The 17350-nt window shown below is 49.1% G+C and overlaps 1 protein-coding gene across 1 annotated transcript; it reads right to left on the bottom strand.

Annotated features, from left to right (window-relative positions):
* Positions 1-3137: 3137 nt before the first annotated feature.
* Znf12 (zinc finger protein 12) lies at positions 3138-17139 on the bottom strand. Its single transcript, XM_021161721.3, is given in 6 exon segments — positions 3138-5198; positions 5200-7013; positions 11720-11815; positions 12054-12180; positions 16019-16079; positions 16957-17139. Coding segments are annotated over 5 exon segments (2079 nt in total). The 5' UTR covers positions 16034-16079; positions 16957-17139; the 3' UTR covers positions 3138-5171.
* Positions 17140-17350: the final 211 nt, after the last annotated feature.

Genomic DNA, 17350 nt, shown 5'->3' with positions numbered 1-17350 from the left:
TCTTTTCAACTCCATGGGTTTGAGGCCAGCCTTGGCTACATAGAGCCCCTACCTCAAAAATAACCCAGACTTCCAGGAGGCAGGTGCTTATTAAGACATAAAGATGGGTGACCACAGCCGGGCAGTGGTGGCACATGCCTTTAATCCTAGCACTCAGGAGGCAGAGGCAGGTGAATTTCTGAGTTCAAGGCCAGCCTGGTCTACAGAGTGAGTCCCAGGACAGCCAGAGCTATACAGAGAAACCCTGTCTCAAAGAGAAAAAAAAAAAGAAAGAAAGAAAGAAAAGAGAAAAAAAAATTGGTGACCACAGATCTTAGTCTACTGAAAGGCCAAGCAATCCGGTGATAAAGGTCACCATTGACTGCAGCTGGAGTTTTTTTGTGTTGTGTCAATCCTATGATTAGGGGAAAAATTCTCTTTATTCTCAAGGAGGAAGGAGCCCCAGTGACCTGTGAAATGTGACCAACTAAGGGTGACATTTGGAGGACTGAGCCTGGCCATTCCCTCCCTCAGCCTCCATTTTCATCCCAATGACCCTGTTTTCTCAGCCTTTGTACTTTTTTTTTCACTTGTCTCTTTAGACACTGCCTTCCTTCTCTCTCTCTCTCCTCTCCTCTAATTATTTAATAGTTTTAGATTCAAATAAGTTTCTCTTTCTTGTTCATCATTTCCCCTCAGGTTATAAGTTAGATATGAATTGTAAGAACTCCAGCAGTGGGGGCTGGAGAGATGGCTCAGTGGTTAAGAGCACTGGCTGCTCGTTCAAAGGTCCTGAGTACAGTTCCCAGCAACCACATGGTGGCTCACAACCTCTGTAATGGGTGTAATGGGATCGGATGCCCTCTTCTCGGGTGTCAGAAAACAGCTACAGTGTACTCACATAAATAAATAAATCTTAAAACAAAGAAACAAAACCCAAGGAGCTCTAGCAGTGTGAGACACCAAGTTCACCTTCATCTCCCTGACAAAACTCATTCTACCCAGTACCCAGTACCCAGTACCCAGTACCCAGTACCCAGGATCCTGGGCACACGCACATCTATATGGAATCGGTTCAGGTTAACAACGTGCTTTAGATACTGTGCTACAACTGGCTTTTCCCCACCATGTCTACATCCTAATACTTTGGAAAGCAACAGTTGGAGGATCTCAAGTTCTAAACGAAGTCTCAACAACAGGGGACAGCAGAGAGGGCTCAGCAGTCAACAACACTGGCTGCTCTTCCAGATGAACTGATGGCAGCTCACAAGACTTTGGTCCCAGGGGACCTGACATCCTTTTTTGGCCTATGAAGACATGGGGAACGTATGTGGCACACAGACATACAGACAGAGCACCCATACAGGAAATGGAAGCAACAGAACAAGTTATGCTAAATTAAATCATCCGTGTTCCTATCTACTTTCCCCATTTCAGACGTATTTCTCATTTCACCTGTTACAATTATAACATGTGTCTCTTGGTTTGTTTGCTTTTTTGTTTGTTAATTTGTCTGTTTGTTTTAAATATGTGGGGCTGGTTCGATGGCTTGGGAAGCAAGCACTGATCACTCTTAGAAGAACCAGCTGCAGTTCCCAGCAGCTCTGTGGCACAGTACCTCCAGTTATAGGGATCTGACCCCTCTTCTGACATACATGCTACACAGACATACACTCACACAGAAGAAATTTAAAAACCGTGGATGTATATGAACATGTTTGCATGTGTGCACGTGTTTACAGGATTGAGGCTGGCGTTGGATGTCTTCTGCAATCGCTTCTCGGCCTTTTGGCTAAGATCAAGTGTAGATGTCTTCTGCAGTCACTCTCCACACTTCCCTCCCTCCCTCCCTTTCCTTTTTTGGTTTTTTGAGGCAGTTTCTCTGTGTAGCCTGGAACTCGCTTTGTAGTCCAGGCTGGCTTTGAACTCACAGAGATCTACCTTCCTCTGCCTCCCAAGTGCTGGGATTAAAGGCACACAGCCACCATGTCCAGCTTCACCTTTTTTTTTTTTTTTTTTTTTGAGACAGGGTTTCTCACCAAATTGCTGGCAGGCTAGTGATCCTCCTGCCTCCCTGCCCCAGGAGTTACTGGGGGTTAAACTTGGATTTCACGTTTGCATAGCAAGAACATCTACTGAGCCATCTGTCCAACACCTTGAATATGTTTCTCTAAAAGGCTGTATAGAGAGGAAAGGCCTTACGAAGCAAGACCTCTATGTATGTGGCTATCTACTTCAGGCTGACTGGCCCACTCATCTTGCCTCTGTCTTCCAAGTGTTGGGATTACAGGCATACACCACCACGCCTTGCTGTAGATATCATTTCAACAAATACGCTATCAATTTTTTTGTTTCAACCCCAAACTAAACCACCTATCAGACTTGCAGAAACTCACAATTTTACAAGGCCATGGGAGGTGCAGGGTGCTGAGTCTCATACATGAAAGATGTGACATTTTGTATAGTGGACAAATGGTTCAAAAGATATGGGCCATCAGGAGGATTATCTGAAAGTGAACAAAATCAGATCCTTACCTCACATCACACATCAGCAAATAATGTAAGCAATAAAGGCATGTGCGAGCTAAACTACCCCAAATAAACGTCCCATGTTAGGAAATGGAGGAAACCTCGAGTTGTCAGTTTCCAAAGTGACATGGGTCAGACTGGTGGCTCACATTTGCACTCTCACACTTGTGGTTAAGGCAGGATTACAACCATGAGTTCAAGGCCTATCAGGGCTGCAAAGCGACACCTGTATCTCAAACAAGGCAAAACAAGGGCTCAGTGGGCAGAGTGCTTGCCTCGCCATCCTGAGGACCTGCGCTTGATTCCCAGAACCCATGTGGAAAGTGCCGATACCATCGTGGGTGGCGGATGGGCCGCTGTCTGCTGAGCGAGGACCAGTACTTGGGTTCCACCCCCAGGTCCCATGTATGAAGGCTGGACACTTGAGGGGCCCACGATGATGGGAAGCTGCATACAGGTGGCTCCTGACACAATGCCAGTGCGACCATTTTACAGCAAACAACGGAGACAGCACCCAAAGTACACTTGAAGTTGTCCTGGGGCATCCACACACATGCATACATGTGCACATATGAGCACATTCGAAAACCATCTTACAGGCTGATGACAGCTTAAGGAAGCGTACACAATTGTTTCAAGTTCATTTTCAATGCTCAGATTATTTACATCCAAATTTACAGACAATAAATCTCTCTATTGACACATCAAAATAAATGATTTACCTAAATTCCACTTCTGAATTGCATAACTCCTACAGAGTGTAATGCGGCACCAGGCTGTCCTGTTGTTATTAACAGAATGTCCCGAAGTCACCTGGTTTAGAAACAGTCTCTTAGAAAAACAAAAAACAAAACCCACAGTCCAGACACGGAGTGGCTCTGTGACGTCATTCCGACTTTCTGTTGTCATGACTACACGATATACACGGTTGGCAGTCATCACCAGGCACCGCATCCAGACAAGGTTATGTTCACTAAGGTTCTGCTGCTTTGAGGAGAGAGACCCTTTCAAGAAATGACCTTTTTGAACTCTCTGGATTTGGGTCCAAGATTCTGAGAAAGGCTCACCCCACAATGAAAACTTCCCTGGAGTTGCGTCCCATCATCTAAGGAAGAACGCACTCAGACGACGTACGGAAGACAAAGAGGGAGCGGCAGAAGGCACTGGGTGAAGTGTGCCCCAGTCCGCTGTGTGTGTGCTCACTTCCGAGGGACAGGAGAACAGAGCACGGTCGTAACCACAGCACGTACCGCGCTACCCAGCCATTGAGTTCTACACACGCGTAAGCATCCTCGGGAGACAAGCGAGCCAATGGTGTGTAGAAATGACAACATCCTAAGTCTAGTTCTTTGTTGTCACAGAGTACAGGGAGTGCTAAGGCTATTTCTTACCTTTACAGACTTCTGGCTTAGTTTAAAATGATCTATTCAGAGTCTTCTATTTTATAGATACATTCCATCTTTGCTATAGTTGGGGGAGGGGGAAAACCTGGCTTCTTTACAGAGGACAGAATCCTGTGCCAATGACCCAATGCATTTGAAAACCCAAGGAAGAATATGAGAAAAAGCATAGTTCGTAACTTCAGTGACAGTGCATATGAACATAGTAACAGGGTGAGGACCTTCCTTAGAGTGGGTAAGCTCCCCAGACGTTACAAAGTAACAACACAGCACTTTTCCAAATGTGATTAAAACAGAACGCGAGACTTCTGTGATGGCTACTGAAACAAAACCAAGAGACCCCAAGCCCTGTGCCCCTAGGGAATCACTTACCAGTTTAGTGTGGCAAACTCAGCTAACCAGACTGGCAACTTTACATCCTGCAGTTATAGAGGGTACTTATTTCTAGCAAAGTATTACTTTTAATTTTTTAAAAAATGTATTTATGTTATGTATATGAGTACACTGTAGCTTTCTTCAGACACACCAGAAGAGGGCATCAGATCCCATTACAGATGGTTGTGAGCCACCATGTGGGTGCTGGGATTTGAACTCAGGACCTCTGGAAAGAAAAGCAGTCAGTGCTCTTAACCGCTGAGCCATCTCTCCAGCCCCTCTTCTTTTAATTTTTACAGAAATGTCCTTTAGTGTTAGCAGTTGCCAAAGGAGTGTGCTTCCCCAGCTCCTTCAGTCGAGTCAGTTCCCTGATGAGCAGTTTAAGTTATGCTGAGACGGATTTATACATTCTGACTCCTGTGTAGCCTGCTGTGTGCTCTTCTCACAACTGTGCTTCCTGCCCTGTGGGTTTCTGATGAATCTATCTCTCACAGACTTGCTCGTGCTTATTTGTGTGAGCTCTCTGACAGAGGTATCCTTTGGTATGCCCGAGTGTGGTTCTGAGACCAGCGGGACACCAACCTCTGCAGATTAAGCCCCTATGTAAGATGACATTGTGACTGTGCACACCCTATGTACTTTAACTCGCCTCTAGAATATCTATGACACTTAATACCATATAAACGCAGTATAAAGAGCTGTTATATTGTATGAAGAGCTGTTATATTGTACTACTTAGGGAAGAAAGGCAAAAAATATTCTGTACACATTCAGCACAGAGAAACCCTTTTTCCTCAGAGACGGAGCCTATGGGTACCTGGGGCCACATACAGCAGGGCTCAGCTGCAGACCGGAGTTTCTAGCTCACTGAGAGGGTTGAGTGTGGCTTTAAAGGAGCCGTCCCACATCAACCAACCCCATTCCCGCTCCCTCTCCTGTGAGTTCTCTGATGGCTATTGAACGCGGACTTGTGGTAGAATTTCTTCCCGCACTCCATACATTCATAGGGCTTCTCTCCTGAGTGGGTCCTGTGATGCACAGTGAGGTACGACATCCGAGAGAAGGCTTTCCCACACTCGTTACACTCGAAGGGCTTCTCTCCCGAGTGGATCCTGTGGTGGATAGTGAGATACGACATCTGGGAGAAGCATTTCCCACACTCGTAACACTCGTAGGCTTTTTCTCCCGTGTGTGTGCGCTGGTGTCTGTTGAGGGCTGAGTTCTGGCAGAAGGACTTCCCGCACTCGTGGCACTCGTAGGGCTTCTCCCCTGAGTGAATTCTGTGATGGATCGTGAGGTAAGACATCTGAGAAAAGAACTTGCCACAGATGTAGCATTCGTAGGGCTTCTCCCCTCTGTGAATTCTCCGGTGTCTACAGAGGGCTGAATTCTGGTAGAAGGTCTTTCCACACTCGCTACACTCATAGGGCTTCACTCCTGAGTGAGTTCTGTGATGCACGGTGAGGTAGGACAGCTGCGAGAATAATTTCCCACACTCGTTACACTCGTAAGGCTTCTCCCCCGTGTGCACCCTCTGGTGTCTCATAAGGGCCGAGTTCAGGTAGAAGGTCTTCCCGCACTCCGTACACTCGTAGGGCTTCTCCCCCGAGTGGGTTCTGTAATGCACGGTGAGGTACGACAGCCTGGAGAAGAACTTGCCGCACTCGTTGCATTCGTATGGCTTCTCGCCCGTGTGCGTCCGCATGTGGGTTGTGAGCGTGGACTTGCGGCAGAAGCACTTGCCACACTCGCTGCACTTGTAGAGTTTGACGCCCGTGTGGATCTTCTGGTGGTCATTGAGGGCTGACTTCTGAGAGAACGTCTTGCCACAGTCGTGACAAACATAGGGCCTCTCTCCCGAGTGCGTCCTCTGGTGCTGAGTGAGGTGCGTCTTCTGGCAGAAGGACTTCCCGCAGTAGCCACACTTGTAGGGCTTCTCGCCCGAATGGGTCCTCTGGTGCTGAATGAGGTGCAGCTTCTGGTAGAAGGTCTTTCCGCACTCAGTGCACTCGTAGGGCTTCTCCCCGGTGTGCGTCCTCTGGTGGACGGTGAGGGTGCCCTTCTGGCAGAAGGACTTCCCACACTGACTGCACTTGAAGGGCTTCTCTCCTGTGTGAGTCCTCTGATGGATGATGAACTTGGACTTTTTGCAGAAGGACTTCCCACACTGCTGGCACTCGTAGGGCTTCATTTCCATGAGAGAATCCTGGTGGGCACTGAGGTCTGACGGCTGCAGGAAAGCGACCTCAGAGTCATTCCAGTCGCAGGGCTCCTCTTCCAGGTGATTAAGAAACACGGTGCCCTTGGGGAAGGATTTCTGGCACTCAACGTATTCAAAGGGCTTCTCCAAAAAGTGACCCTTCCGATAAACGCCTTCTTCACCGAGAGGGTCCTCATCTCCATCCTCACTAAATTCGTAAGACTCACCTCCAGGTTGTGTTTCCTCCGGCTTGCTGCAGGGGAGGGGCTTCCCACACCCGGCACACACATTGGGCCTCAGTTTTGCATAGCTTCCGTCGCTTCGGATGAACGCTGAGACACACATCAGGCTCTTCTCACAGGAGTTGCACTGAGGGAGGGCCTTCTGTGAGGGAAAGGGCTTTGTTTCTCCATCAGTGGCCTTACTAGAGGCATCAGCCCGGCTTCTGTAGCTGAACACAGCTGAACTTGTCTGGTTCTCTTCACCTCCCTGGTCTTCCTCCATCAGCCTGCTCATGTGCCGGATCTCATCTGAAAAGAGGCAGAAGTGAATGAATGTCTGCATATTTGCCTATGTAAGGCACGGCCTGAGACTGACACAGGGCCTCGCATCTGGTGTCTAGCCTCACAGCACTGCTAAGGCTAGCTCACTCTGCTTATTCTTTTGGAATAACATGGACAGATCCCGTTGGCGGGGAAGGAGAGTAACCGGATGAAGCCCAGCACCTTGGATACAGGCTGCTTTGGAGTATTTTGTTCACAGACCCAGAGCGATAACTGGTAAATGCAATGCTGGAAAAAAGGCCTACGGAAGAAATCTCAGCAAACAGGGAGAGCCTTCCAGGGACAGCCAGCCAGGAGCACCATTGCACAAGAAAGAGAACAAGATACATGGAAACAGGGCCTCGGTTGACGCCGACAAGCACTGCTCCCTGTATCACTTCACACTGGGAGAGACATTAGCATCTTGGTGTGGCTGACCACACGCACGCTGAGCCATATCTCTGGACATGGCTAACCACACGCATGCTGAGCCACATCTCTGGACATGGCTGACACACTGACAAGCTGAGCATTGTCTCTATTCTGCATCCTTCCATGCTATTTTGAGTTTCCATCCCACAATAATGTCACGTAAGTTTTACACATAAACTTTTTTCTTTTTTTTTTTTTTTTTTTTTTTTTTTGGTTTTTCGAGACAGGGTTTCTCTTTATAGCTCTGGCTGTCCTGGAGCTCACTCTGTAGACCAGGCTGGCCTCGAACTCAGAAATCCGCCTGCCTCTGCCTCCCGAGTGCTGGGATTAAAGACGTGCGCCACCACGCCCGGCTGGTATAAACTTTTTTCATGTTTAGAACCTGGGACCTAGGCATTCACCGGGAAGGGAACTCTGGACCACCTCTGTGGAACAGGAAGCAGCGGATGGCACAGAAGATGTCATCCACTAAAAGCACTGATTTAAGAAAACAATTCTGCCAGTGCCGTGGCTGAAGACTGAGCGAATTTGACCACGAAATTCACTACTGTTCCCGACTGGCCCTGTATCGTGTGAACTGATGTGGTCTCCCAAGGGAAGGCATTTAACATCGTCTACAGTCAGTGTCCCCACGTCAGCAGATGATGGGTTTCGCGTTACAGGGTTGCTGTGGGATTGCAGGAGTCGAAGCGCTCAGAACAGCACACACACAAAACACATACTCAAGATCACTCGAGCAATTTTTCCCACTTTTAATCTACCAGTAGCTGCTGCAGCCCACTGTGCAGGTCTGAATGGACTGTCCCCTGTGTGGGTCTGAGTGAACTGTCCCCTGTGTGGGTCTGAGTGAACTGTCCCCTGTGCGGGTCTGAGTGAACTGTCCCCTGTGCGGGTCTGAATGAACTGTCCCCTGTGTGAGTCTGAGTGAACTGTCCCCTGTGTGAGTCTGAGTGAACTGTCCCCTGTGTGAGTCTGAGTGAACTGTCCCCTGTGTGGGTCTGAGTGAACTGTCCCCAGTGCGGGTCTGAGTGAACTGTCCCCTGTGCGGGTCTGAGTGAACTGTCCCCAGTGCGGGTCTGAATGAACTGTCCCCTGTGTGAGTCTGAGTGAACTGTCCCCTGTGTGGGTCTGAGTGAACTGTCCCCTGTGTGAGTCTGAGTGAACTGTCCCCTGTGCGGGTCTGAGTGAACTGTCCCCAGTGCGGGTCTGAATGAACTGTCCCCTGTGTGAGTCTGAGTGAACTGTCCCCTGTGTGGGTCTGAGTGAACTGTCCCCTGTGTGGGTCTGAGTGAACTGTCCCCTGTGCGGGTCTGAGTGAACTGTCCCCAGTGCGGGTCTGAATGAACTGTCCCCTGTGTGAGTCTGAGTGAACTGTCCCCTGTGTGGGTCTGAGTGAACTGTCCCCTGTGTGGGTCTGAGTGAACTGTCCCCTGTGCGGGTCTGAGTGAACTGTCCCCTGTGCGGGTCTGAGTGAACTGTCCCCTGTGCGGGTCTGAGTGAACTGTTCCCTTTGCGGGTCTGAGTGAACTGTCCCCTGTGTGAGTCTGAGTGAACTGTCCCCTGTGTGAGTCTGAGTGAACTGTCCCCTGTGCGGGTCTGAATGAACTGTCCCCTGTGTGAGTCTGAGTGAACTGTCCCCTGTGCGGGTCTGAATGAACTGTCCCCTGTGTGAGTCTGAGTGAACTGTCCCCTGTGTGAATCTGAGTGAACTGTCCCCTGTGCCGGTCTGAGTGAACTGTCCCCTGTGCGAGTCTGAGTGAACTGTCCCCTGTAAGTCTTGAGCATTTAAATGCTTGGTGCCCAGCTGGTGTCTTTTGGGGAGGATTAGGAGGTGTGGCCTTCCTGAAGGAGGCAGCTTTCGGTGCCATTCTGAGTGAGCTCTCAGCTGCTGTCCCTGCCTACCTGGTACTGTGCTCCGGGCTGTGACAGTGATGGACTTTCTTTCATACGTTGTCTTAGTCGGTCATGGCAACAGAAAAGAACTATTAGGCCCATTCCGACACAGCCCGCCATGGTTTCCTAATTCTGAACATGAGTTTCACAGAGCATGGACTTAAGAACAGGGTCCCTCAGTGTACTTCTCCAATGGTGATGCTGTTCTCATTTATCTTAGATATTATGGGATAGGCCAATCTTATTCCATGTCATGTGGAATAAGTCACACATCAACTTAATCTCTGGAATTTACAGCCTCCCAGAATCCACCAGTGTCAAAAAATCAACACGGCACCACCTGGACTCAATGATGACTTGAAGCTAGGATGCGTCCGCTTCGAACATCCCGTGGGGCTGGAGAGATGGCTCAGCAGTTAAGAGCACTGACTGCTCTTTCACAGGTTCCGAGTTCAATTCCCAGCAACCACATGGTGGCTCACAACCATCTGTAATGGGGTCTGATGCCCTCTTCTGGTGTGTCTGAAGACAGTGACAGTATACTTATATACATAAGAAAAAATCTAAAATAAATAAAGTAAGACGACATTCTGTTCCAGGAAAAACAAGCTGCTAATTGAACAAAGAGGGTCATGCATTCCACGGGAACTGGGATTTGCTTTGGAGATCAATACTGTATATATACATCATTATATCCTACCAAGCCGTCGGCGACACAGATCACAGTGCCACTGCCCTAGCTAGGATTTCTGGGATAGCCAAGAAATTCTTGGCATCCCCCGTGCCCACAAGTCTCCATCCCTACTGCTGCAAGGGGAAGACTGAGCAATGGTAGAGTCAGCAGGACCACACTCCCAGGGCTGGGAACTCGAGCTCAGACTCAACAAACCTTACTACATGGAGAGGCACAGCCGATTCTAATGAAACATACAGCTGCAAACATGAAAAATCCATGAAGAGAAGACCACGGACCAAAGGCGGTGAGTGAGTGTTCCAGGAAACTACTTCTTATAGGCAATACAGAAGCAGTGCTGGGTTAAGCCCTGGGAGAGAAGGAACTTACATGGGTTGATTTTGTAAAGGATCTCTCCCCCTCCCTGGCTATCTCAGATGAAGAGTCGGTCCAAGCCAGTTAGGACTTACAGACACCCAGACACCCTTCATTCTTACAACTGTATAGAGGGGGTAAAGTAAGCTCATCCCTAAGGGAAAACAGCCCAGGATTCTAGAGACCAGTTCCACCAATAAGCAGATGTTCTTAGAAAACTTTGAGGGCCACGTGGGAAATGAGAAGAGTATGACCGAGCCGCACAGGGAAACGGGAAAAGCGCTCAGCCACCATCAGCTGCGAGAGTTCGCGATCAACTCTCACACACAGCAAGAACACACACAGCCGGCAGGAACTGTGCAGAGTGGCTGTGACCCCAGCATGGTGAGCCAGCAGAGCAACGGACGGGCCAACAAAACCTGAGCGAGCTGACAGGGCAGCCTCCGGAAAATGACGCAGCCTGGGGACAGGGGACACAGCTGGAACACCATCCTTCCCAGAGGCTTAAGGTGGGAAGACTGATGAATCAAATGCCATCTACGGACACAGTACAAGGGAGCATCATTCAAAGGCTTGGGAATAAAACTGTAAGTGGCGCACGCCTTTACTTCCAGCACAGAGGCAGGCGGATCTCTGAGTTCAAGGCCAGCCTGGTCTACAGAGCAAGTTCTGAGACAGCCCGGGCTACACAGAGAAACTGTCTCTAGAAACCAAACCAAAACACGAAACAAGCCATGCAAAACTGTACAAGCTGAGGGACTGGGTTTCAACAATGACTGGCACTGCCAAGGAACAAGGAAAGTGCCAACCAGAGGGAGAGGCCAGAGCCGCATGGTTTAGGATAGGATAGAAATGCTTTAACCTGACCTCAAAGGAAAGAAAGAGATGGGAGGTGAAATAGCTCACTGGGGAAAGGAGCTTGCGGCTCAACCCTAGCAACTCAGGTTCGTTCTCTCTTTGGGTAACTCAAACTGCTAAGGTTCAAGGTGTAGAGAAAAAAGGAACTGACTGCTGTTCTTTCTCCCCCTCCCCCCCAAAACTCCAAGGTCTCTCTGTCCTGACTGTTCTGGAACTTGCTGTGTATGGAACCATACTGACCTAGAACTCACAGAGATCCCCCTGCTCTGCCTCAAGTGCTCAGTTTTGAGACACGCACCTCCCAGAGCCAGCTAGGAACCTTTGATTGTGGGTAGTGGGAGCCAGGGGGAAGGAAGAAGCCTGCAGGGGTGACTGACTACCTTCAGTAACTTATAAAGATGAGGAGACTGTTCCTCAGAGGAACTCCCCAGCTACCATCTGCTCTCTGCCTCCGCTAACACACCTGGATAGCTCTGAGGCGAGAACGCTCCTTCTACTATCCATGGCTCTTCTCCTTGTTCCAACTTGATGATAACATCCGGTTTGATAATGTCATACCCTGTTGATGAGAAATGAAAAAGAACTTGAGCCAGCCTGCGCGGCTTTGGGGTTTCTACCGTGTTGGAAAGCGATCCTGGGTCTGCAGCATGGCCCAAGAGCCCCGGGGTTTTAGTTTCACAGAAAGGTCAAGACCTTCTGGGAGCCAGAACAAGCCGCTCACAGTCACCTCAAAGCTAAAGGCATCAGCTCTGATGGGCGTCCCACATCCGAGCACCTGGGAAGCAAGTGGTCCTCACCCAAGGAGACGAGGTTGCTGTAGGTCTCCAGCATCACATCCCTGTATGTCGTCCTCTCCTCAGGGTCCAGCTGCTGCCACTCCTCCTGGGAGAAGGCCACGGCCACATCCTTGAATGACAGTGGGCCCTGCAACGACACGATCAGAATCAGATAGATCACACAGAGCGGGCACCCGAGCTCGCTGGTCCAGTTAACCGTGAACACTGCATGCCTTACTTTATGTTACTGACCGTGAGAGGAAAGCACGCTTATCAAAGGCAAACTGCCTCGGGGCTAGGGAAAAGTGTTTGCAATATGAGTGTTTGTACCAGGGTTTGGACTTCCAGAAAGCCATGTAAATGCCAGGCGGGCGTGGCTGCTCATCTGTAGTTTCAATCTTGGAAGTCAAGGAAGATGGCTAGCAAGACTAGCCATCCTGGAGAGCTTTGGGTTGGGATAAGAGACCTTTCTTCAGCGAATGGAGTACAAGGGTGACTGATGATTCCCAACACCAACCTGGGCCCCCACATCCACAGAGACATGCAACCCGTGCATATGCACAAATGCACACGTGAAAAACAAAGGAAAGAAACCCCACTGCCTTGGGGCTCATTTTTACACATTAAGAAAGCACTGGGCAGAAGAAGAAGAAGAAGAAGGAGGAGGAGGAGGAGGAGGAAGAGGAGGAGGAGGAAGAAGAGGAAGAAGAGGAAGAAGAGGAAGAAGAAGAAGAAGAAGAAGAGGAAGAAGAAGAAGAAGAAGAAGAAGAAGAAGAAGAAGAAGAAGAAGAAGAAGAAGAAAGAAGAAAGAAGAAAGAAGAAAGAAGAAGAAGAAGAAGAAGAAGAAGAAGAAGAAGAAGAAGAAAGAAGAAGAAAAAGAAGAAAGAAGAAGAAAGAAGAAGAAAGAAGAAAGAAGAAGAAGAAAGAAGAAGAAGAAAGAAGAAGAAAGAAGAAGAAGAAAGAAGAAGAAGAAAGAAGAAGAAAGAAGAAGAAGAAAGAAGAAGAAAGAAGAAGCAGAAGCAGAAGCAGAAGAAGAAGAAGAAGAAGAAGAAGAAAGAAGAAAGAAGAAAGAAGAAAGAAGAAAGAAGAAGAAGAAGAAGAAGAAGAAAGAAGAAGAAAAAGAAGAAAGAAGAAGAAAGAAGAAGAAGAAGAAAGAAGAAGAAAGAAGAAAGAAGAAGAAGAAAGAAGAAGAAGAAAGAAGAAGAAAGAAGAAGAAGAAAGAAGAAGAAAGAAGAAGAAAGAAGAAGAAAGAAGAAGAAAGAAGAAGCAGAAGCAGAAGCAGAAGCAGAAGCAGAAGCAGAAGCAGAAGCAGAAGCAGAAGCAGAAGAAGAAGAAGAAGAAGAAGAAGAAGAAGAAGAAGAAGAAGAAGAAAAGAAAAGGAGGAGGAGGAGCAGAGGCAGCAGCAGGCTTCAAATGCAAAATCCACAGAAGTTCCCACCACTTAGGTGCCCAGGCCCAAGGGACACCCATGCAGTCCTGGGTGCACCCTGCTCTTCCAAACGCCCTCCATCTTGTCTCCTGTATAGGAACAAAGTGGGTGCCCCCACCCCTTACTTACTTACTTCCCTGGCTCTTCCTCGTGTACCCAAGTGCCCAGAGCACTGACTGCTATGATGGAGAGCCTCCCTGGATTCATGGACAGTTTAATTTCCCTCTATGTACCAACGCTTCCCGAGTTATTACGGCTCGTCCGAGTCCCTGCACTCTAGACATACACGCCCCGTGCTTCAATATTCTGCACTGCACAGCCTCTCAATCTATCTCAGAACGTGGTGACACGGCTAGGGTCACCTTCCTAGCCAACTTGCTCTCACAATCCCCTTGCTGCCTCCTTCCATGGCTGTCACTACAGGCAGGCTGACACACCCACCTGGCATTTCTTATGGGTTTCTGAAAATCTAAACGTCAGTCTACACACTCGTGGGGCAGACACTTTAACCACTGAGCCACGCCCCAGCTCCCCAAACTACCTTTCAGTGCTTAACTTTTGCATAAACTGTTTCACTCACAAACACATCAGCCTGACAACTGCTTCCTGCCAACACTGGCAGGCACCACGGACTCTGTGGGAGGCACTTAGCACAGTGAAGTAGATTCCAGTGGTACCTACATTATCAGTTATCGAGTGTATACTATGATAAATATACATTAACCACACGACAAAGATGCTTCAAGCCTGTGACCTGTGAGCTGTTTTCGGGAGAGAAAAACATGAAATCATTGCTCTGGAAAAGAAATGTAGATGCCAGCGCCTTATAAAGGAAAACACGAGGGCCAGCGAGATGGCTTAGCAGGTGAAGGTGCTTGCCACCAAACCTGGTAACTAGTTCAATCCTTACAACCTGACTCCCTAAACCTTGTCTTTTGACCTCCACACACCCAACATGGCATGTGACACCCACAAATAATTCAAACAAACAAACAAACAAAAGCAAAAACAAACAAACAAACAAACAAAAAACCAAACCCAAACAGTAAGATCAAACAAGACCACAGATCTATGGCTACGTGAATATGAGCTGACAGAATCTGTCTTCAGGTAGATGAACTTCTCTCATTTTAAAAGCACCCAGAGGCCAGCTCTTTACTGAGAGCACACTGAGGATAAACTTAGCACTGTCTTCTTCCCCAATCTGTGTGTCTCTATTTGGGACTCTCCCACTAAGGTGACCTGACTGAGCCGCTGGGAAGGAAGACTCGACTCTTTGGTGAATGCCAAAGCCTAGGAGAGTACAATGGCATCTGCCAGCAAATAAATGACTCCTAATTAACAAGTAACTCTAGCCAAGGGGAAGAAAGGGTATTTGAGGGTAGAAAAAAATCAAGTGGGTCTGCCACTGAACATCGTGGTCATTGAAAGTCATCACCAGGGCCAGGGATGGTGGCATATGCCTTTAACCCTGGCTGAAGATTTCCAGGGCCGCCTGAGCTACATACCCTTTTCGAACCGAGCAATGACGCAAAAACAAAGAAATTGAAACAAACCAAACAAAGAGAAACTACACAGACCATAAGAGAAAAGTGAATACGGTAGTGAAAAATGGATCTGAACGCATTGCATCCTCGGAAAGTTCCAGGCAGGGCAGTGGAACAACAAAAGGGAAGAACAGGAGATGGTACAACGACAGGCGGAGAGACCACTCGGATGCATGGGTCCGTTAGGTGGGGACGGTACAACAACAGGAGTACAGACCACTCAAATACATAGGTCCGTTAGGTGGGGACGGTACTACGACAGGCGAACAAAACACTCGGATGCATGGGTCGGTTAGGTGTTGTCTGGACATACTCCAGAGATGCTCAGCAGGCGCTGGCTGACCCACAGGTAAACCAACACAGAGCTGCTGGGGAAAGCCAGGAGGGCCAGAGGTAAGTAGGGCAAAAGATCCACGTGGGAGCAGGAGACATTCTAAATCCAGGAACAGGGCAGCAAGACAGACAGCACAGAAACAGACAGAGGAATCCACAGAGACTGCTAGAGACAGACAGGTCAATAGAACGTGTGTGTGTGTGTGTGTGTGTGTGTGTGTGTGTGTGTGTGTTAGAATACCACTGGAGATCCAAGAGTACAGCCCATCATAAGCCAAGGCAGCAGGAGCCACATCAAATCCACAATCAGGAAACAAGAGAGGGAGGAAGACATGTTTGCTGGTACTCAAGTCTCTTTCTCCAGTTTATGCTGTCCAGGATGCCCAGAGGGGTTTTCTTACATCAACGAATATGATCAAGACAATCCCGACAGGCAGGTCCATAGGCTCATCTCTTAATATGGTCAAGGTGTCAACTACAGCATCCTGAGGACTTGGTATGGGCTATACCACCTACAGATATGCACTCAACCAGTGCTTACTACTGTCCACTACTGTTTTGTGTGGTTCTTTTATCTCTTTCTGTTGTATCTATTTTCCCCTTTAAAGTCTGATCTGTCCTTTGCCTCTTCAAGTGTAGTAAACCAAGCTGGACAACGGAAACAAAGCCAGACTTACTAAGGATGTATTCATCTTCCGATGCAGTAGGAAGTCTGTAGAAGGACTAATGCAGTCGGGTCTGGGGAAGGAAAAACAACGTCATTATGAGTGGGCATGGAAAAAGGGGAATCCTGCACAAAAACCTCCTAGAACATTCCCAGAAGAAAACCGGAGGGATGGTGGTCTCACTGGCTGTCAGAAAGGACTGGATAATTGCAACCGTGGGTTGGGACTTGGGGGAATGAAAGAGTGCAGCTGTCGAGGTGAATTAACAAGAAATGAACAAGAAATGCTAGTTAAATAATTGCCATTTACTAAGGGATACAAAGGAATACTCGCAAGCTGCTCTGAAAACAAGTTAACCTGGTGGGAACTGTATTTATATAAAATTACGTGATACTTTGATCACAACTTTAATACGACAAAAGGAACGCTGCCAGCCCGGGACTTAGCACTCCCACTAACAAACCCTCTGCGTGACCTCGGTTATGTCACCACCATCGCAGACCCACAGTCTTCCCCTATGAACAGACGCAAACACAAACTTTTCCTGAACTAGACCACAGGATGCTGCAGGGAGAGGCTCAGGAAAACTAACAGGCACAGCAAGGGTGCCGATGGTGCCCAGTAACATCATGAGACTTGGAAGCAATGGGAGACAGAGATGTCAAGTGAGGTAGGAGTTTGGACAGCGCCTCTGCAGCTCAGGTCACTGAGCTGACCGCTCCTATGCCTGCATGCCCGAGGGGGCCATCTAGGCAGCCCAAAGCCATCAACACGACCACTGCCACCGTCCCGGATCCTGCACGCTGAGGACGGGGGGGGGGGGGGGGGGGCCGAGGCATCGCGCAGGCGTTGATCGCTCAGGCCTGGCAAGCGGTCTCAGGCCCCCCTGCAAGCCATCAGACGGACCCAGCCTCCCTCTCACGGCCGCGATCTGCACCCTCAGGCCTCACCTAGGAGGCCGCACCGGGCCCGGGTCTCGCTGCCCCCGTCAGCCCGGTCCTCGGCCTCCCCGGCCTGCAAAGCTGCGTTCGCCTGCTGCCGATCCGGACGCACCGGCCTCGGCCCGCAGGCTCGCGACACCAGCTCGCGCAAGTCAAAGCTGCGAGCGTAGAGACACAGACCGCAGGAAGCCAGGCCAGCGCAGCGGACGTGCGCTTGCGCGAGCATGCACACAAACAGAAGTGCGCACGCGCAGCAGCGCCTTGCCACTGGGCTGGTCCCTGTGGTCTTCCTCTCATCCTTCGGGAGGGGCCGGCCAGAACTCTTAGGCTTCCAGGGATCGTCGCACAAGTCTCCTCCTCGTTTCAGCAGCTTGTGGGTACGGAGCTGAGAGCAACAGTAACC

Source organism: Mus caroli, unplaced genomic scaffold, assembly GCF_978045245.1.
Source record: "Mus caroli unplaced genomic scaffold, Mus_caroli_1 scaffold_4, whole genome shotgun sequence".
In the NCBI taxonomy this organism is placed as follows: Eukaryota; Metazoa; Chordata; class Mammalia; order Rodentia; family Muridae; genus Mus; species Mus caroli.
Note: the sequence above shows the minus strand (reverse complement) of the source record. Positions and strands in the feature narration are given on the sequence as shown.